Here is a 22,451-nt window from a genome sequence, read left to right on the forward strand (position 1 = left end):
TACTAGCTGCAACATCACAAAAATGACACTGGCAACCGCTAGTTAGGAGGGGGATGAGGAGAGAGAGGATTCGTAAGCGATGCTTCGGCTCAGATGTGAGTGAACAAAACTGAAAAACTCAAACAAGATCAGCCGACATCCTCAAACCATGAAAACAGGGAGTAAGAAAAGAAGAGGGGTTTGTTATTGTAGCATATCCACGGTGATGAAAGTGAGAAATATCTTCCCTCGTTGACCCCTGTGAGAAAAGGCAGTATTTCCTGACTGGTGGTGCATTCAAGGACTTCTGGGTTGAAATGCAAAGTTTCTAGTCTGCTAACGGCCCGTCCACACAGCGGCGTGCGTTGAAAGCTTCACCATTCACTTTGAATGGGGTGACGTCACTTTTCGCCGAACTGCATTGTGGGAAGCGAAGCGGAGCTTTGCTGGCGTGGCTCGCTGCAAAAGTTGAGCAATGTTCAACTTTTGAAGCCTCGGCAGAAGCGTCAGCCAATCGAATCATATGCCAGTACAAGCTCTAGCCAATCAAACCGCTGCTTGTGTGTCAGGGGCGGGAGATTCATGTGATTGGTTGTTGGTCGAGTTTCAGACAAGCTTCAACGCACGCCGCTGTGTGGACGGGCTGTAATTATAATTCTAAGACCCTGAAGTTAACCTCCTTCACTTTATTTCTGTTGAAGGCAGAGAAATGTCACAAAAAAACGTGTCCACAATCATCAGTCAGAGATTGAAACATTTAAGGACTTCTGGGTTGGATTTTAAAGGTCTTGTGCCAACTCTACTGTGCTTTGTTCTTCTAACAATGTTTACACTTTCAATAATTGCTTTGGAGAACCCTCAGAGAAACTTATGAGATGCAGATATAGATCGGCAGGACTTAGAAATCGTGCTAAACCTTTGTTCAATTTGGTTAGAAAAGCACATTTCCGGCTTTTATCACTCATATGTCTTGTGTCTAAATTGATTTCTTTACAATCAAAGGCTTGTTTTGTTCAATGAAAGCCAAAACAATCTGCAGTAAGAGTTGCTTTGAGCTGGGAGTGAATGCTGTTATCAAAGTATGTTGTTGTTCTCCAAAGGTGTCTTTGAAAAATACTTTCTTTAAGGTCTTCTACAACCTCAATGCTTTCCACATAAAAACCGGGTTATAGTACTTAATGTAAATGATTATTTAGAGTCCTTGCGTGCCTATTGATTTGAACACGATCCGTGTATCCATCATTTCCTGGTCTTCTCTAAAGAAGATGGACCAATGAAAACGTTGTCATGTTGCCGTTGTTCAGCATGGAAACATTCATTAGCTAACAATGACATTATTGTTCTATTAATATAAAGGGAGCTCAGGTACTCTTTAAAACAGCTGCTTGTTATGGGTACTTTTTACTTAAAGGGGACCTATCATGCAAAATGCACTTTTGTACGTCTTTCATACATGAATATGTGTCCCCGGTGTTCCAGGGAACTCACCAAGTGTCAGAAAACACAACCCTCTCTATTTTCCTCCATACCCAAATCTCTAAAAAAGGGGCTGCAACGGATCTGATAAAAACTGATCCAGATTTGAACACTGTCCTGACGTCAGGACGGTGGCGCTACGGCTATTGGGCCAACTCCACCAATCAGGAGGAGACAGCCACGGACATTGCCGTTCGAAAGCGCTGGAGACGCTGTAGTACATATGCCAGGCCTGTAGGTGGTGCTGTTCTGCCCTTATCTGCCCTTACAAACACAGAGCTAACATTTTTCAAATTGAGCGAAATGAGGCATGGCTAAAATGCATGATCTGTTTGGTATTTTGAAAAAAAAAAAGTATAAATATGCCTTATATAGGTATGGTCCTACACTATATTATTCAAATATAGCATGATAGGTCCACTTTAAGTACATTTCAAAGCCCTCTTTACTTTTAAGAAGAAGTTTAGTCAGTACTTCTACTTTCACCAGAGTATTTTTAAACACGAGTATCTGTGCTTCTACTTGAGATAAGGATGTACTTTTGCCCTCTCTGGTAACGTGTATCTTCTCCCTTTCTTCAGGTGTTCCCTACCTGCGGAAGTCCAGCAGCGTGCGGCTGGTCTCTGGAACGTTCTGGTTGAGCCAGGTGAGGAAGTGGAACTGAGTCACGGTCCGGGTCTCGTTGGTCTGCATGTTCTTCAGGTAGAAGCTACGAACCAGGAAGTCGTCGCACCAGATGTGTTCGGACACCAGGTTCACCTGCGAGGACACACGGATGGACAATACGCGTGAATGTAAAGAAAATGCAAAAGTGGTGCAGGAATGAGTCCTAGACCGGGAAATGAGTCAGCATTCATGCGTTTCTGGGTTCCCTCGTTCTAGACTTTTAAAGTATGTTGTTTTTTGAACAAATATTTTGATAACAGCAGTCATTCCCAGAGCAGGAAGAGCAATTTGTTGTTTTGGGAACAAAAACTACAGTATCTTTCTCAAAATAAACTTGTACTGCAGTTTTCTTTGGCTATTATCAATGGTTTTTTGAACGTTAGTGGTTAGATTTCGAAAGGTTGGCGGTTAACACAAGTTTACGAGATTTTCCCGTTTTTTCTATCACATAAAACCTGTTAATATTCCAAAAGCAAATGGACAATCCCATTGGTTTTTAAACTTTGGTCCTCACTGAAACACTCTTTAATCCTACAAAGTGTTATCTGTTGAATATGTCGTAATAAAAACACATCTTTTCATCAAGAACCAAGATTGATAAATTGCTGTCTTGGGACATCACTTTATTAAAAGAGGATAACGGTTCAGGATTGAAAAAATCATATATGTTGGGCTCTGGGCTTCAGAAACATTTACGTACATCATTAAGTCATGTTTGTACTGAAAGGATTGTCTCACCTCGTAGATGTGGTACAGGTTGGACCCCTCGTCGGGCCAGTAGTGGTAGCACTGCTTCAGCCCGCTCTCCACCAGAGGAGTCAACATCACAATAACAACACAGCCGTTCTCCCAAACCATCTGCAGAGAAAACACACACTTAGGAAATGCCTTAAATGCAACAAGACAGGAGCAACATCTGGAACTGAAGCTCTCTTTCGTTTCAAACCTGTCAGGTATTTAGAGGTTTAGACAACAGTCTGAACTCTTTGACTTTATTAAGGTCAACACTTGTCCTCTTATTTAGTTCACGCTATAAAATACAGAGTAACCTACACACTAAATACACTTCAGAAAATACATAACGTTTCTTGAGGAGGACTCCAGATCTTCTCTTTAGATCTTAACCTGTTAAGCCCCAAAGCCCCCGTCGGCGGGTCTTTTTAAAAATTCTTTTTTATTTTTTATTGATTTTTTTTTTTTTCTTTGGATGGAATGAATACCTATGGTGATAATTCAATGTAATACATAATTTTTATAGTCTGGTACCTTAAAAAGGTCAAATGGCACTGATGGAACCAGATGTACCCAAATGTGCCGAAAGCTTATTCCGCCTGGAACTTTTTTTTGCTAAACCTCTCTAAAAAGGTCAAATTTAACTTCTTTTGCCTCAATCTTGATACAGGGTACTTATTATATGTTATAGTTTGGATTCCTAAAGCTTTTAGTCTACCATCCCATCATTCAAGGGTGGTTTTCACTATAAGTAATGTTTTTTCTTTAGGCGGAGGTAAGAATTTACCTTTTTTTACTATGTTCCATCTGAATTTACTCTGACTGAGAAACATCTATATTGATTCTGACACTTCTACATCCAACTCACAGATGTAACCTTGCTTTGATAAAAGAAATTATTCATATAACCCTTTTAGAAGTGAAGTTGTAGTCATTTGTTTTGGGCATGTCATTTTCGAGCCTGAAACCTGAAAAACAGGCTCGGGGCTTAACAGGTTAAGTGACCTTATGTTCTTTAAAAAGTTTGTTAAGAAGCTTTTTCCCGCGTCCAGGTTCTTGAAATTTGACTGAAGTTTAATTTGGAATAAGATTGAATTTAAAGCTGTCAACACTTTGCTAACAGGAAGCCTGACATGTGTCCGCACTCCCCCACATATTATAGATATCGGTCTAAATCAGTTTAAAGTTTGGCATTAAGATGTGATTGTTTTGGAGATGGGGTGCAAATGAAATCAAACACATCGAGACGTGTTTACAGCGTTTCAAACTTTGTTGAGAAACTACGAGCAGGTCAAGCATTCGGCACGCAGAGTAATTTCTCTCGAGGTCTTCCTTCCACAAAGTGAGACTCGGCACACACTCGTATATGTTTTCTCTGGAGATCCATTCGACTCTGATCAGAGGTAACAGTTAATGGAAGTCATAAAACAATGCGGCTCTGCTATCATCGCCTGAGATAATCAAGATGGTTTGGTTCAGCGGAGACTTTAAGACACATTAATTGCGTCTGGTTTTGAATTACTGCTCCTCGACACACACACTGCTTCCCTCAAGGATCTGAAGGTGTGACGGTGCATTTTTCTTTTTTTGAGGAATGGTGTTAATTCTCCTCGGCTGACAGACTGCTGGGGCGACAAGTTCCCCTCTTTTAATCCTCGCAGTTTGTGGAAATGCAAATTTAATTTAGACGGTTATTTATCAGCGAGGAAAAGTGCACACAGTGCTCTTTAGAAAGATTTAAAGTGCGCTTGTTGTGGAAACTGGACATTGCAGAATATGTTCAGGAGAGGAGGAAGAAGTATTCAGATGTATTACTAAAGTATTAATACCACAGTGTAGAAATACTGTTACAAGTATTGCTATTTTCTACATAACACACACATGAATACACCCCTATTACACCCGTGTTACACCCGTGTTACACCGCTCTTACAACCATATAAGACTCATGTTATTCGACCCATATTAGACCGTATTAGACCGTAACTACACTCTTATTACACCCATATTGCACATGGACATCGCCTTTCCAATGACCATTTAAAGGTTAATATGAACCTAGAAAGTAACTAAGGCAGTAAAATAAATGGAGAGGAGAAAAGAGCATAGTAGTTGCTTCCAACAGGAAGTGGAGTTGTGGAATAAACCTCCAAATTGTACTTAAGAACAGTACTTGAGTTAATATACTTAGTTAATGCCCGACACGGCCCTTCAGTACTCGGACACATTATGAAACACAGAGAGCCTGAGAATTCTCTGTTTTCTGCCAAGATGGTAACTAGCAGGACTGTGACATGCAGCAAGGACTTGTTTGACGAGGGGACCTTTCCATTGCACACACACACATATATACACACACACACACGCACGCACGCACGCACGCACGCACACACACACACACACACACACACACACACACACACACACACACACACACACACACACACACACACACACACACACACACACACACACACACACACACACACACACACACACACACACACACACACACACACACACACACACACACACACACACTATGCTGGCCACAATAACTTATCGATCCCCTGGTCTCAGATTCGAATCCAATCTAACATTTGAGACAGTGGAGAAATGGTTTCCTGTCCCCGTGTACTACTGTAGACTAGTGTGTGTGTGTGTGTGTGTGTGTGTGTGTGTGTGTGTGTGTGTGTGTGTGTGTGTGTGTGTGTGTGAGGGCGAGGCAGAGATTAATAACGACATCCACAGAACAAGCTGCTCTCCCATGTGGATCGCTGCACTAATAAAAAACCTCTAGCTCTTGTTTAAGAGAGGAAACATATTGATTTTTTTTGTACTGTGTTTGTGTGTGTGTGTGTATGTGTGTGTGTGTGTGTGTGTGTGTGTGTGTGTGTGTGTGTGTGTGTGTGTGTGTGTGTGTGTGTGTGTGTGTGTGTGTGTGTGTGTGTGTGTGTGTGTGTGTGTGTGTGTGTGTGTGTGTGTGAGAGACTGTGTGTGTGTGTGTGTTTTTACCTGCCAGAAATCAGCCACTGTGGAGGGCAGTGGGCCTTGAGTGGCGATGTAGGCCGGGTTCCTCGGATCATGATCCATCTGAGGGGAGAGGAAGAACATGTTTGAAAATATGATTGTAATATCTTTTTCACACATTAAATACATATACCATATCAAATATTAAACCTGTGTTAATTATATTTAACACAGGATTTACGATGGAATTAAGGATCCTTTTCCAGAGAGTCCTTGACAAAACAGCAGAGGACAAAAGATAAAGAAGTCGGTGCAGGAAGTGAGATTCAAACAGTGGCTCTAACACAGAGCATTAAATAAAACATTACATTTTAAAGCAGGTTCATCAGGAGTTCAGGCCAAGGAAGAAGGAGGGGAACTTTTTAAAGTATTGCTCTGGCTATTTAAACTGTGAACATTTAAAGAGGTCTGAACATCAGCAGGGGAGGACTCTTTAAAGTAGAGACACTACTGATATACACCTGAACATCAGCAGGAGAGGACTCTTTAAAGTAGAGACACTACATACTGATATACACCTGAACATCAGCAGGAGAGGACTCTTTAAAGTAGAGACACTGCATACTGATATACACCTGAACATCAGCAGGAGAGGACTCTTTAAAGTAGAGACACTACATACTGATATACACCTGAACATCAGCAGGAGAGGACTCTTTAAAGTAGAGACACTACATACTGATATACACCTGAACATCAGCAGGAGAGGACTCTTTAAAGTAGAGACACTACATACTGATATACACCTGAACATCAGCAGGAGAGGACTCTTTAAAGTAGAGACACTACATACTGATATACACCTGAACATCAGCAGGAGAGGACTCTTTAAAGTAGAGACACTACATAGTGATATACACCTGAACATCAGCAGGAGAGGACTCTTTAAAGTAGAGACACTACTGATATACACCTGAACATCAGCAGGAGAGGACTCTTTAAAGTAGAGACACTACATACTGATATACACCTGAACATCAGCAGGAGAGGACTCTTTAAAGTAGAGACACTACATACTGATATACACCTGAACATCAGCAGGAGAGGACTCTTTAAAGTAGAGACACTACATACTGATATGAACCTGAAATGAGCATAGGGTCCCTTTAAGCTACAGAAATGTCTCCCTTGTCTCATTATCATTTCAAAATGACTTGGTGGTTCGTGATGAAGAAGGTAAGAGTTTCTAGTTTCTTCTTCCTTAACGTTAATTGCAGAAGGAAGGCGTAGGAGTCGAGAACAAACGACAGGAGACCAACGTGAGGTGAGTGAGCGAAGACGTGAGTGACAGCCCTGCTTATTACGATGCAAATTTTAACGGTAAATGTAGTAATTGGGAAGACCGATTTAGCTGGAAGCAATTACAGAGGGAAGACGGAGGATTTCTGGGGCGTTCTCTGCACACAAAACTGCCTTTAAATGGTTTCTCTGTTTCCTTTTATGAATGCCAAACAATACTAATGCACTTAAGATGAAGTGGCTGAGAGGGAGAAGTGGTGACATGTACCAGAGAGTGCATATTAAAACATTCAAAGATGGATTCGCTTAATGGAAAAATAAACGCTGAACAGTAAATTGAATCTGGTCGTCTTTTTCTAGATGGCTCTTTCTTTACTTGAGTTCAATTTCACTAAACCAAAACGGTACGGCATATGAGCAATAATATTTTAGACATGAACAAGTAGCAATATTCAATTGTATAGTAAATACTATTTTTTGTATCCTTATCTGTATCCTCATCATACTATGCCTCCAGATGTACACCTCACACGCACGCACGCACGCACACGCACGCGCACACGCACACGCACATGCACACGCACACACACACACACACACACACACACACACACACACACACACACACACACACACACACACACACACACTCCTAAAAGACGGGACAAAAGTCGAGGCTGTGACAAAAGCAATTATACGTTATTGAGTATTTGCCTCAAATTCGGAAGGAACGAAGAAGTCCATTTATGTGTGTGTGTGTGTGTGTGTGTGTGTGTGTGTGTGTGTGTGTGTGTGTGTGTGTGTGTGTGTGTGTGTGTGTGTGTGTGTGTGTGTGTGTGTGTGTGCGATCGCAACCTGTCTTTAATGTGTAATGTTAGATCTGTCTCTACAGTCTGACACCTCGGTGAGGGTGACGTTCACATATTCTACTAACTTTCCTTTTAGTGCCACAAACTGCCATTACAGCGGGACTTTAGTTGTTTGAGCAGCAGTTACATCAAAATTGTCTGAAATACAACTAAAAGGGGACTTAGAAACTGTTTTTAGAGTTTTAGGCGAGATCATTCTTGAGGAGATGAGGTCTTTCTGAAAGTTCCCAAAAACATTCAGAGTTTTTTGTTGTGTTTTTAGGCATTGTAAATCCCCATTTTAGCAAATGTCTTGACAAGTTCTAATGAAGTTTCAGAACCTTGGCACTTAAGTTAATCATCTTCAAATTCAAAATGCAGTAGTCCTCCTTGACCTACAAACATTTAAACTTATTTTAATTCATAAACTAATAGTGAAATGTCGTGTTGGAGGAGAATTAAGTCCTGTCTGATCTAACCATTCCTAGTTCAGAAGGTATAGACCTAACTAAATATCTAAAACTAATATCCATCATCTCTGCATATTCAATTAAATACAGATGTAAAATGTACCCTGATAAGTTATAAGTCCAGTTAGCAAAAGAGAAACTATGGAGCAGTGAGTTCTCGGCCAGTCAGAGGTGAGTTGTTATAAAGAAAACAACTTTGTAAATAATACCTTTTAAAAGTGACTTGTTTGTCACGGCAAATTCAAAATGTAGTCGTCTTCATAACCTAACATCTTGACATATTTTCATTCATAAAATATTAGTGAATTGTCGTGTTGGAGGAGTTTTGGTCTTAAAAGTCCTGTCTGATCAAACCATTCCTAGTTGAGAAGGTATAGACCAAACTAAATGACTCTGAACCACCATGTTGGGATTTAAACATGAGGCTAAAGACCTCGCCTCGTAAAATAACCATCATCTCTGTAGCGTCCCTTGTTGGCTCTGCCTCCAGCTGCTGGTCGCAATTAAAACTCAGCAGGAGACATCCAGACAAATATCTAATGAGAAGCTGAGCGTATAACATCCAGGAAAGCTGTGCAACGCTTTAATGATGCACTTTAGCTAATGTGTGTTAGCCTTACTTTAGCTAACACACACAGGAACATCTGGTGGATTAAATGACAACTGTTCATCCAGTTTGTGAGGGTCTTTTTCTCACCAGCTGTAGTGAAGTGGTTCTTGGATTGCATTTTCTACATCTGTGTTTGAGGTATTTCTCTGACTATAATTCACTAATACACTACGAATCCTTCTGTGTAAGTTATTCACGTTACTGGGATTTTGGCAGGCACCTCACAGGGAATTTAAATCAGTCATATGTGGGGCGGAGTGGCGCAGAGGGCTGTGCGTTTGATCATCAGATCAAGGGGGCGTTGGGGAACTCCAGTTCGAAACCCGCGTCTGCCGCCTCTGCGTCAGGCCGTTGTGTCCTTGGGCAAGACACTTCACCCGAAATTTGCTCCTGTGGGTATTGTCCACAGTACATGTATGATATTAATGTGTACTTGTAAAGCGCCTTGATGACTTCGAGGTGTGAGGATGGGCGGTGTGGCGCAGTGGGCTGTGCATTGATGATCAGATCAAGGGGGCGAAACCCGCTGCGTCTGTAAAGCCGTTGTGTCCTTGGGCAAGACACTTCACCTGCATTTGCTCCTGTGGGTATTGTCCACAGTACATGACCATTACATGTATGTCTGATATGTATGTGTAACGTGTATCTGTAAAGCGCTTTGGGTCATGGAAAAAGCGCTATAAGGAATTATTATTATTATTATATGAGGTACGTTTAAAGAAAAGGCAGTGTGTTGTTTGATACAATTCACGGGTAAAATGTAGTAAAATCATGACATTTTTTACCAAATCTGGTCATGGCAGAAACCTTCAAAGGTATGATATGATATTTTACACGGTTTGAATAACTGATGTCCATTCTGCCATATAACAGATAACTATCTATTTGTTAGGAACTGGTGCCAAATAGTAATTTAATTGTAGTTAAAACTATAGACGTGACAAATATCAGCGAATAATAACTCACATTTTGAAATCTCATAGCCTACGTTTTTTATGGTCTAGAATTGCATCTTCTTAGGAAAACTCTAAGAGCTCTTCTGCAGAATGATGTTTTAAAATCTAGAGAAATGTAGATAATTTGAAGTGTTTCAATGGATGTCAGTAACTATTAACAGTAATATTGTTTTATATTATAGTTACGATGAAAGAATGTTATTTGGCCGGGCAACCATGACATTGAATATGTTTTATCATCAAATCTCAAACATCTCGTTTCTTCGCTTGAGGATTGTGGTAGAAATTGTTCCTTAAATAACCTCAGTGTGTACCGTATGTTCACATACATTCATCCTATTATATATATTTGTGTGTGTGTGTGTGTGTGTGTGTGTGTGTGTGTGTGTGTGTGTGTGTGTGTGTGTGGGAGGTGAGAATGTATGCACAGTGTTCACATTTGAGAGTGTGCTTAAACGTGTCTGAGTGGGTGTCTGCACTGAAGGTTTTATATCGTGTGTGTGTTAGTGTGTGTGTGTGTGAGTGACAGGCGTATACATGCTTGTGTGTGTAAGTGTGTACATTTCAGTGTCTTTTCATGTTCTCCTCAGAGTGTGTGAGATATACACGTGTGTGTGTGTGTGTGTGTGTGTGTGTGTGTGTGAGTGAGTGTGTGTGTTTCTTTCTTGTGCTTGCGTGGGTACATGTGTTCCAGCAGTTTTTTTGTGCTAGTGCCATTGTTCCTGTGAAGTTTTGATTCCTTCTCAGCTTCTCTCACACACACATCCACACACACCCCCCCCCCCCCCCCCCCACACACACACACACACACACACACACACACTTCTTGGTGCGATGCCCAGATTTGAAATGCATAGCGTTTCTCTGTTGCCTTTAATGGAATACCAGTGTGTGTGCCTCGGGGGAAACGTACACACACTACTCCGACACTGGTTTCCAAATTGATACACTCCCTTACTGATTTCACACGGCTCTTTCTTCCTCTTCATCTTCATCTTCCTACAGGCTGTTTAAATCTGCACCGCAATCAAGGAAAAGGCCTCGGCGAGTGGAGCGTAACACACCGTAACAGTAAACACAAACTAGCGACAAATTAGCATAACCCAAGGTCAAAACAATCACTTCCCCAACACCCCGCAGATCTAGCGAGCGGAGAGAGAGAGTCGTGCGCATGTCCTTCCCCACGCCTTGTGTTTGCTGCGAAACCATCATTAATATTCATGGAGCAGAACCTACACACTGCTGCTGGAGCTAAGCAAGCGTAGCATCAAAACGTATATATTGTACGACGGGAGGCTGCCTTTGTTCCCGCGGGATGATGGAGCCTGGCATAGAGTAGCGTTGGTGTGAAGAACGGAGTGAAAATGCAGAGGAGGCAGAGGTGGGAAGTAGTGGAGTACAAATACTTTGTTTCTGTACTGAAGTGCATTTTTCTGGTATCAGTACTTTACTCCACTACTTATTTTTCTGAGGACTTTTTACTTTGACTTCTTACATTTTGAACACAAGTACCTGTACTTTCTACTTCTTACTTCTTGTGTTTGGTGGCGTGATCATTATTATTTAGAGTCATTGCGTGCCTATTGATTTGAACACGATCCGTGTATCCATCATTTCCTGGTCTTCTCTAAAGAAGAGGGACCAATGAAAACGTTGTCATGTTGCCGTTGTTCAGCATGGAAACATTCATTAGCTAACAATGACATTATTGTTCTATTAATATAAAGGGAGGTCAGGTACTCTTTAAAACAGCTGCTAGTTATGGGTACTTTTTACTTAAGTACATTTCAAAGAAGTTTAGTCAGTACTTCTACTTTTACCAGAGTATTTTTAAACACGAGTATCTGTACTTCTACTTGAGTAAAGGATGTGTGTACTTGTGTACTTACGATGGGGCTGGCGTTGATGTAATCAGAGTTTCCTTGGCTGTTCTCCACCTTCAAGGGGATTCTGGAGTGATCATCTGGAACACAAACGGAGGACATCAGGAAATGTTGTCTTCAAATCGCTCTAAGGAGTCTAAGGAGTGTACAGTTGCCATGTTAAATGCATAGCAATGAGTTCTTATTGGCGTAAATGTTGAGTATGAAGGACTCCCACTGTAGTCTCAATATACTTCTGTACTTATAGTTGCTATTTTGAGTGCATAAGTGCATCCAAATGAACCTGGATTGTGCTCTCATTACGGTCAAAAAGTTGAGTGTGTAACGCTGGACACACTGAACGGCAGCCATTTTGTTATTGGGATAATTGAGCGATTTATTATGATTTTCCTCACAAACAATAACGTTGTTTCAAATGTTCTTACAATGTTGCTAGCTCCAAATTCAAAGTATGGCAACATGTAGTATAAGCAGAGTTGGGTGTAATAATATTACTTTTGTCGGTAACGGAGTAGTGTAACGCGTTACTTTTATAATTCAGTAATCACACTACAGTTACTAACATTGCCCCGACACGCGTTACTTCGTTACTTTTATAAAATCAGTCATCACACTGACAGACAAGAGGGGTTTCCGCCGCAGGTTTATATGTACGTAATCTGCGCGACTTGCGCGTCCACATCTCCACGTGCAGTGCTGCATAAACATGGCTGAGTCAGCGATAACTTTCGAGGGGTGGAGGTATGCCCATTATTTTGAGTTCGTCCGAAGAATAGACAGGAATGTGACGGTGAGGTGCAAACTGTGTCCAGGCCAGAAGCTGTTATCCACTGCTGCAAACACCACGTCAAACCTCAACAAACACCTGCAAAGAACACATGCTAAGGTGAAGCTAATAGCTAAGGACCCCCGAACCCAGAGTGAGGATGTTGTGAGTGCGCCGCCGCAAGAATTTGGAGGACCGGTAACCAAAGCAGAGATGGACAGGCTTGTAGCATCCTTCATAGTAGAGGAAATGTTGCCCATTTGCACAGTGGAATCACCATCGCATCGTTCAGAGATATACTGCGCAAAATACAGATAGCAGGAGACAGAGGACAGCCATGGCCAGAGCTATCTGGATCAGTCTTATGCGATAATGGAAACTGAACTAAAGAGAACATTTGAAACTTTAGCAGTCTGCGTGATCTGCCTGTAGGGAGGGGCGGGCCGGCCCTGCGAGTAAAGTAACGAGTAAAGTAACGAGTAAAGTAACGGGTTACTTTATGTAGAGAGTAACGAAGTAGTGTAATATATTACTTTTTTTAAAAAGTAATATGTAATATGTAATATATTACTTTTTTTTAGTAACGACCCCATCTCTGAGTATAAGTGTAACGAATAAGACTGAAAGAAAATATTGAAGAAGGGCAATATACATATTGAGAAGAGACAGAAAACGAGAGGATATTATTTTCTTTTATACATATATAAAACTGACTTTTTGAATATATTTGGGGGACATTTGGGAACATGCAAACAGGAATCCAAGATTGTAGTCAGCTGTTTTGTTGACTCTTGATGGTAGAAAGCATCAAGTCAACTTCTGGAGGATTTGCCCTCCATCCTCTCAGGTCCACTTACACCTTTTTGGGGAATTTTAAATCATCCTATTCTGTACTTTCCTCCCTTAACGAGCGAGTTGCAGGAGAAGCCAGTGGTGCTTCAAATAGGAAGCACAATGTATTCCTCCTGACAAACTGCTTTCCCTTCTGACAACCTGGATTTCATTAAGCGCGACCCGGTGTAGAGAATGGTCTATTTCCACAGAAGCTTACCACATTTTAATCATTGATGAGGTCGGTGCAGGAGAGCTTTAATAGAAAACTAATTTACAACCCCTTCTGCTCGCTGCATCTGCTTCTGATAATAGCGTCCGGGCGGAGAGTATAAGGAGTGTTGTCGAGACAAGTGATGATCAGGAGGAGAGTTTTGGTTCCTTTTAGATTGTAGGGGTTGTCTGCCCTCCATTAAAGAAGAGGACACAATGTTTTCTTTCCTCTACATGTCTCTTATCGTGCTACCTGTGGTGCAAATGCTTTTAGAATCCTATGAAGTAGAGCCCAGGTTGACGGTTAAATATAATCTCCTGTGCATTGCATACTGAAATTTAGAAATCCAGTTTCACAGAGTCTCAATAAAGTCACCTTACACAATTATACAATGTCATTATGATAAAGAAATGATCATATTTGTTACTTTGTTGAGTTTTTGCAGACATGTAAACCAAAGAATTGAGCCACAATTGAAATGCAGATCACGTTTTGTTAGCATTAGCATGTTTGCACAAAATTAAAATGTAACTTAAAGGTGGGGTAGGTAAGTTTGAGAAACCGGCTCGAGATACACTTTTTGTTATATTCCATGGAATGCTCTTAACATCCCGATAGCAATGAATATCTTAAGTGCTTTGACAAAAAATCCATAAAAAAATGTCATCTGTGGAAGCCGTAGTACTGTAAAAAGCACGACCAATCATTTGAGCCGGCCCGGCTAAAATAACTGGATGGCCTACCTGCCTGTCAGCCTTCCATCTGTGCACAAACTTATCTCGTGCCCTCATTGGTCATGTGCGCGTTCGTGTGTGTTGGAGGAGGGGCTCTGTAAGGAAGTGGCAGATTTTCTCCGGTTGTGTATTTTCAAATTCTAGCGATCTCGAGCTGGTTTCTCCGAAATTACCTACCCTACCTTTAAGCGTTTTTTAGCTATTTGTTTTGGTTTCTTACCAAAAAAGAACTGCCTAATCTGTCATTAATGTTGTGTTTTATATATTTTAAGTGTGTTATTTTTATGAATGTTTACTTTGTAAAGTGTCTTTGAGTTTCTAGAAAAGCGCTCTATAAATAAAATGCAATATTGTTATTATTACCTGTATCTTTTAATCTTTGATAATGGTTTTAGTAACACAATCAGATTCAGATCATCTGATACTTTGTGGTGCGAGTACGGATATTTTTATGCTGATTTCCAATTAATCTTGTCTTTATCATGATAAGAAACACAAAGCGTGACCAATCTGAGCCGTTATAGTAACTGTGGATGCAGTAAGGCAGCAGTGAAGCAGTATTTATGTATTTTGGATAATGATTATTCAAACTTCTCTGGTCATTGCATGACAAAACCAAAAGCAAGGGAGAAGAGAAATCAGTTGTAGTAACCCAAGATATTAACACATTACTAAAATCTAATCTAAATGCTAATGTACGCTTGACTGCTACTCAGATAGACCCTAAGAAATTAATCCAAACTGAGAGACTTCACAGCTTACATGCTACGACGGCGGAGGAGCGGTTCTTCTTAGCTTCAGCATGTTTGCACAAACTTAAAATGTACCTTAAGCATTTTTCAGCTAATGGTCGATACTGGATTTAGTGACAGAATCAGGGGTCTTGTAAGAGATGCGATTACTGATATTTTTGGGCTGATTCCCAATTTCAAGTTGTCCTTTTCATGATGAGCTAATGAACACTTGACTGCTACTCAGATAGACCCGAGGAAATGAATCAAAAATAAGAGACTTATATGGCTTACATGCTACCACGGCGGAGGAGCGGTTCTTCTTGGTGTTCCCCTCCTTCAGACCCGCGGTGCAGGCGTTGGGCTCGGCCTGATACGCACACAGAGCCTCCCACTCCTTCGCCAGGCGGTCCTTATTCTTCATGTGGTCCTCCATGTAGGACTGAGGGAGGAGAGAAGAGAGAAAGGAGGTGGTGAGGAGAACATCTGGAGACACTGTAGGGTTGTACACATCTACTATAAACTTTAATGCAATTATTATCAACGTTTTGTGTCATTTTCTACCTAAAGCACCAGATAAACAGGATGTTCTCTTTGGGAAGAGGGTTTTAATTGATTTGTGAACCACACAATTTCACATATTTCAGCCTGTGATGTTACCTTTAAGATGATGAACGTCAAGTATATGTTTAACTTAAAGATTTAGTAGGAAGTCTGTCAGTTGCTTATGGTAAAATGCATTTTGTGCATGTTATGTGAGATGCCTGTCCGTTCTTGTATGACTTTAAAGATGACATTATTCATAGGCTTTATTTGTCATTATGCTCATCCAATGATGCAACATACGTATTCATAATAGTTCAGTGAAATAGATGAAATGTATCCATCTCTTTTGATTATCCTTTCCACTCACTCTGCTTCTTTATGAAAAATGACCTGGATATATTAAACCATGAATAGCGTCCTAACTGCATGTCTTCATTATTTCCTAATTTGCATTTTAATCAGAGTTCTTATCAGTCCATCCACTCTCTACCTGAAATACCAGACGTACCATTATAGGTTTTCATAATTAAGGAACACTGTGACTTTGATGAACTGTCTGCTAATGAACCTGGCATATTGAATTCATTCTTACTGAAGTTGTTTTGAGGAAAATGTGCTCAGCTCGAGCTGCTAGTGTGAGATAATGAAGCTTGTTTCTTCTCTAATCTTAAAATAAGGCATTTTACAAACAAATTACTGTCAGAGAAAAAGCTTTGAGCCTCATTTCAAAGAGATGTTTGTAGCTCTACGGACTTGTTTTAAGACTGACTAGTAACTACTGTGTAAAGAATCACATGAGAAGTCAGATTTCTATTTGTTTCGAAGTGAAATCAGGACATAAAGCAATAATGAATCATATCAGCTTTGAATGGGCCTTATAGTTAAATCCAATGTATCCCAATACAATACTTAATTGATGGGTAGACATGAAATTGTGATACGAGCTCCATGTTCTAATCATTTCTAATCAAAGTAGCTCTGCCAAGCATCCGATGGTGGTCAGACTAATCTTGTTTTTTAAAAAGCTGGCACCAAATATGGATCGTTTAGTAATGGATGAGGGTAGAAATGAGTCTGTGTGGATCTTTAAATGGCTCCGAGATGATTAATGGTGGCAGTAACAAATGGGGCTGATCTTAATCAGAATTAGCTTCCGAAAAAAGGCCCTTAATGGCTTTCTGCTAAAATGAGAGGAGTTTGTTAAAAATGGGCGGCCAGACTTCCGGCCGGCGGAAGATAACGGGAAAAGTTTCAGGTTTTAATGCAGATATGAGGTTTTATAACATGTGTCTTTACACTAAACACGCAGGTTGGTTGTTAGTCGTTTACGGAGCTTAACAGGCTCAGTGTCGAACAGCGGGCTTTATATCTTCACAAGAGAATTGTGTAAGGATGAAAACACACACGCACACGCACACGCACACACACACACACACACACACACACACACACACACACACACACACACACACACACATGTACGCAGTGTAACACCATCCTTTCCGTGTTGTTCTATCAGCTATCTTTTATATTTGCTTCACAGCTAAAAGCAGCGATGATGTAACAGGAAGCTGCGACCCTCCACCTGCACACAGACGCTTATCGACAGCAGGGGGTCTAAATCCTTCAAAACACACACACACACACACACACTGGCACACACAAAGGAAATGCACATACACACGTTTGAAGTACAATCACATATAAAGGTTTTTATAAGGTTACATACACAAACACAGCGAGTCCACCCACACAGGCTCACAGATTTAGACTTTAAAACACACACAGCAAACACTCAAATACGCACATCGTGGAAAGGATACACGCACACACACACACACACACACACACACACACACACACACACACACCACACACACACACACACACACACACACACACCACACACACACACACCACACACACACACACACACACCACACACACACACACACACACACACACACACACACACACACACACACACACACACACACACACACACACATTCAAAAAGCGTAAGCTAAATGAAATGTAAAAGCGTAATTTAATGATAAAAAAAAACAACAAGCATACACACTATCACATAAACACAAGAATGAAGTACACACACATATACAATCAGTGCACATAAAACACACACAAATACACGCACACACTCAACTACACACACACACACACCAGGGAAAGAACTCACACTATAAGAAGACCCTACATGCATTCAAAGTACAGACACATACTGACACACACACACATTATGGAAAATAAGTATTTATATATATATGATCAAAGAAAAAAATGTATCACACGAACACACACCATTGAGTAGATACAAGAAGATGAACAGTCTTACAGAACACACACACACACACACACACACACACACACACACACACACACACACACACACACACACACACACACACACACACACACACACACACACACACACACACACACACACACACACACACACACACACACACACACACACACTCTCTCTAATGCCACAGTAATAGGGTTTTGAGGCTGTGTAAAGGGATTACTGCAATCCAATCAGGAGGTGCTGGGATCACCATGTGTCGTCCAAACACTGAATAATCCCCTTACTGCTGAGAGGGCGGGTGGGGGGGGGGGGCTTACAGCTGCTAAAGGTGCTCAATAAATAAAAAGAAACACGCAATAAGACTCTTCAACCATTGTGGCTCTGACGCTCTGTGTAAACTGCAGCAGTGAAGAAGGAGGTGATGTAATGCGTCGGCCATATTGGTTCAAAAGCGACTAAAAGGGAAAGTTGGATTCTGAGCCGAGAGGAGAGATAAATGTATCAAGTGTCTTTCAAGTTGGTACATTTTTGGTGTTCAGACCTCATCACTGTTTGGATTCTACACTACATTTCCCAGAATGCACCTGTTTGTCTAACTGAACGAGTGTTAATGACGCTATTTGACTGGATTTTCTGACACTTGTTGTTGCTGCTAGTGTGTTTTATAGAATTGTATGCATGTAAATGGTCTGCAAAGGTTAAAATAGAGGCATACATGACACATATGAACCTGATAATGAGCATGATATGTCCACTTTCAAGAACATATTCTGTATTTAGTTTTTTTTTCATCCGTCTATTTGCTAATATTCATATTCTTAAGGAATAAGGCACCTTAACATGAGAAGACATTTTAAATTGGGATCCATGCTGTTTTGAGAATATTAGCTTGTGACGCCCAGTATGATTGAATTTTACCATTTAATGTTTCATGCTATGTATTTAAATAAAAAAAACCCTAAAAGTAGCTTGTGTTTCCTGAACAAGTCGGTTATTCTAACAACACATTAGTTCTAGTTTTGTCTGATCAAAAATATTGCTAAAGCATCACTTTGTGTTTTCATTTTTCTACATCGTGTAATCAATCATCATCAATCACTCTGCGTCCATCCATCACTTCCTGTCCAGCTTTTATTTAAAAGCTTACATCATCTTGACACACCAGTCTAACTCCTCCACAGCTGAATGCTTTTTCCTCCTCGTCCGAGTACATTTAGAGCAATTTTAAAAATCATTTCCTGAAGCCTGTCGTACCAAAAGCACCACAACAAATTCCCAACTCAGTTAATCTCACCGGAGTCTCTCTCTCTCTCTCTGCAGGATAATCTATAACACTTACTGAAGCGGCAACAAAAGACAAGATAATGCGCTTTATATACAGAGTCGACTAATCCTCTTAAGACACAAGCAGAGAGGATGTAGAAGAAGGGGGGAGGGGTTGGTCACATGGGACAAAGTAATACATTAAGATAAGATGGTGAAAGCTGTTTCTCCTCAAATTAAAATCAGTGGGTGGAGGATGACAGGGAATCTGCTTGGAAAGGCAATTATTGTTTTCTCTTAATGGAGGAGGCGCTGCAGCTCGTCAGCCGTCACTTTATTCCTTCTCTTCCACACCCGAGATTTTTATTAATTGTTCAACAGTTGCCTCACATGGCGGCGCCAAGCTCCACTCACTTTGTGATGGATTTGCTCTCTTGCTGTGACGGACCTCTGGAGAAAAAAAATTTCTCGGAAATGTCGACTGGGTCTCTTTTTTGTTGCCGTTAAACTCTGCTCAGTCTCTAGTTGATATCATGAATCTAAAAAGTGTGCTCTCTTGTGAATATTTTAGTAAAAGTGACAGCTAGACATGCAAAGGAAAATAAGGGCAGTATGAAAAAGGTAATGTTTGATCTTATTGAAAGAGAAAAGAAAGAGAGGAAGGAAAGGGTCACGTCCTGCTCAACCTGCTCAAAGTCAATGGTTTTCTGAATGTGTTTTTGGTTGTTAGCGTGAAATACGAGATTTTAACATTTTGTTCTACGACTTAAAACACGTCAGAAAATACCCCACTTGTGAATTAAAAAAAAAAGGTTCCTAACAAGTGTCTAAATGAGACGACTAAACGACATCACGCCCAACATTAGCCGCCTTTAGCTTAGCGGTGGTGACGTGAAGTCATGTGACCGTTCTGTAGTTCCTTTATAGCCCAACATTAGCCGCCTTTAGCTTAGTGGTGGTGACGTGAAGTCATGTGACCGTGCTGTAGTTCCTTTATAGCCCAACATTAGCCTCCTTTAGCTTAGCGGTGGTGACGTGAAGTCATGTGACCGTGCTGCAGTTCCTTTATAGCCCAACATTAGCCACCTTTAGCTTAGCGTTGGTGACGTGAAGTCATGTGACCGTGCTGCAGTTCCTTTATAGCCCAACATTAGCCACCTTTAGCTTAGCGGTGGTGACGTGAAGTCATGTGACCGTGCTGTAGTTCCTTTATAGCCCAACTTTAGCCACCTTTAGCTTAGCGTTGGTGACGTGAAGTCATGTGACCGTGCTGTAGTTCCTTTATAGCCCAACATTAGCCACCTTTAGCTTAGCGGTGGTGACGTGAAGTCACGTGACCGTGCTGTAGTTCCTTTATAAACAGTGTTTAGCTGCAGTTTGCTTCACTATGTGTGGAGCTGTCCAAGGCGCTGAAACACACCAACAGCTGTATCCATTACATAATCCCATTTCTCTTCCTTCACAGCAGTAACTGCTCACATTAAAAGGAGAGAAGGGGAGTTCACAGCTCCCTCACATTAACTACAGATCACACATTATCACTTGATGTGTTGATGAGCTCCAGACTCCTCTCAGCTCCCTCCATGGAATACAAACACGCAGTTAAATGTGCCGACAACTTCTCATCAGCAGGAAGACACCTAATGTGCATTTAGAAGGTTTTAATGGTATTAAACAGTCAAGCAGTTGTGTGGGGTAGACTATGTTTATTATCCTTATATTTAATGGACCTTTTCACAGACTCTCTGCTGAGTCTCTTGTGTAGCAGAGTAACATCTAAATGTGTTTTTTATCTGACTTTCCTGCATGAGGACCCCAGTTTATGTTAGGTCATTTAATTCTAGTATATTTAAATATATATGCACGATAAACTTTTTATATATCTCGTAAAAATATAGTCAAATAAACGCGCAGAGCTGTCAGCCCGTAACTGATAAGAGCAAAGACATTTCGATCTCGTATGAGAGGAGGAGGAGATTACAAATCAGAGACAGTGACAATAAAGATATTTACGACTTAAAGCCTTCGGAATAACTCGTTTTTAGATAAATACGCTGGCCCTGTTTAGGTGGCTTAAAAGGTAACTCCATACTTGTATGTCACTATTATTTTCTTGGCCAAGCCTTTTAATAAATCTAAGTATCATAAAAACATCAGATCCAGTTTCACAAGCGATTTTGTTTCCAAAAACAAATTCAATCACACACTGAAAACACTCAAACGTTGACATGAAATCAAAAGTATTATGTCAACAGATTTCACATACTTGTATGAGGTTAGAAATGATTTAAAAGAAAAAATCATGTTCAACTTAATATGATTGCTTTCCATTAAAGTGGACCTATCATGCTATATTTGAATAATATAGTGTAGGACCATACCTATATAAGGCATATTTATACTTTTTTCTTTTCAAAATACCAAACAGATCATGCATTTTAGCCATGCCTCATTTCGCTCAATTTGCACTTTTTTTTAGCAAGGGCTGATTCTGTGAGAACAGCACCACCTACAGGCCTGGCATATGTACTACAGCGTCTCCAGCGCTTTCGAACGGCAATGGCCGTGGTTGTCTCCTCCTGATTGGTGGAGTTGGCCCAATAGCCGTAGCGCCACCGTCCTGACGTCAGGACAGTGTTCAAATCTGGATCAGTTTTTATCAGATCCGTTACAGCCCCTTTTTTAGAGATTTGGGTATGGAGGAAAATAGAGAGGGTTGTGTTTTCTGACACTTGGTGAGTTCCCTGGAACACCGGGGACACATATTCATGTATAAAAGACGTACAAAAGTGCATTTTGCATGATAGGTCCCCTTTAACCTTTGTCAATTTGCTGACATAATACATTTAATTAAAATCAACATTTCAGTTCTTCAGAGCACGTTAGGACTTTGGAGAGGATGTATGTGCTGGCATCTTCATCTCACCTCCACAACATGTTATTAATCATGAGTCTGTGTCCTTCGCTCACTCCACTTACAAGTGTCTACATTATAATACACTCAGTAATCAGTGTGACCAGACTGCAGCCCACACACCAAATGAATACTTAACGAAGCACCAGCCACACTTCATTTCTCTCCTCTTATGTCTCTCTCTAAGCGATGCCGCCTCTGCAGAGACAAAGCTAACGCACTTGAAGAAGTTCAGAA

General features: G+C 40.8%; 1 protein-coding gene across 1 annotated transcript in view; it reads right to left on the bottom strand.

The window, feature by feature from the left end:
• LOC117483744 (receptor-type tyrosine-protein phosphatase N2-like) overlaps positions 1-22,451 on the bottom strand; it is a 202,235-nt gene that overhangs the window by 18,209 nt on the left and 161,575 nt on the right. Inside the window, exons 14-18 of the mRNA XM_034132094.1 lie at positions 15,460-15,607; positions 11,896-11,969; positions 5,869-5,946; positions 2,860-2,979; positions 2,048-2,214 (exon numbers count right to left, since the gene is read on the bottom strand). Coding sequence (XP_033987985.1) covers positions 2,048-2,214; positions 2,860-2,979; positions 5,869-5,946; positions 11,896-11,969; positions 15,460-15,607 — 587 coding nt within the window. The remainder of the gene's footprint in view (positions 1-2,047; positions 2,215-2,859; positions 2,980-5,868; positions 5,947-11,895; positions 11,970-15,459; positions 15,608-22,451) is intronic.

Source organism: Trematomus bernacchii, unplaced genomic scaffold, assembly GCF_902827165.1.
Source record: "Trematomus bernacchii unplaced genomic scaffold, fTreBer1.1, whole genome shotgun sequence".
Classification (NCBI taxonomy): Eukaryota; Metazoa; Chordata; class Actinopteri; order Perciformes; family Nototheniidae; genus Trematomus; species Trematomus bernacchii.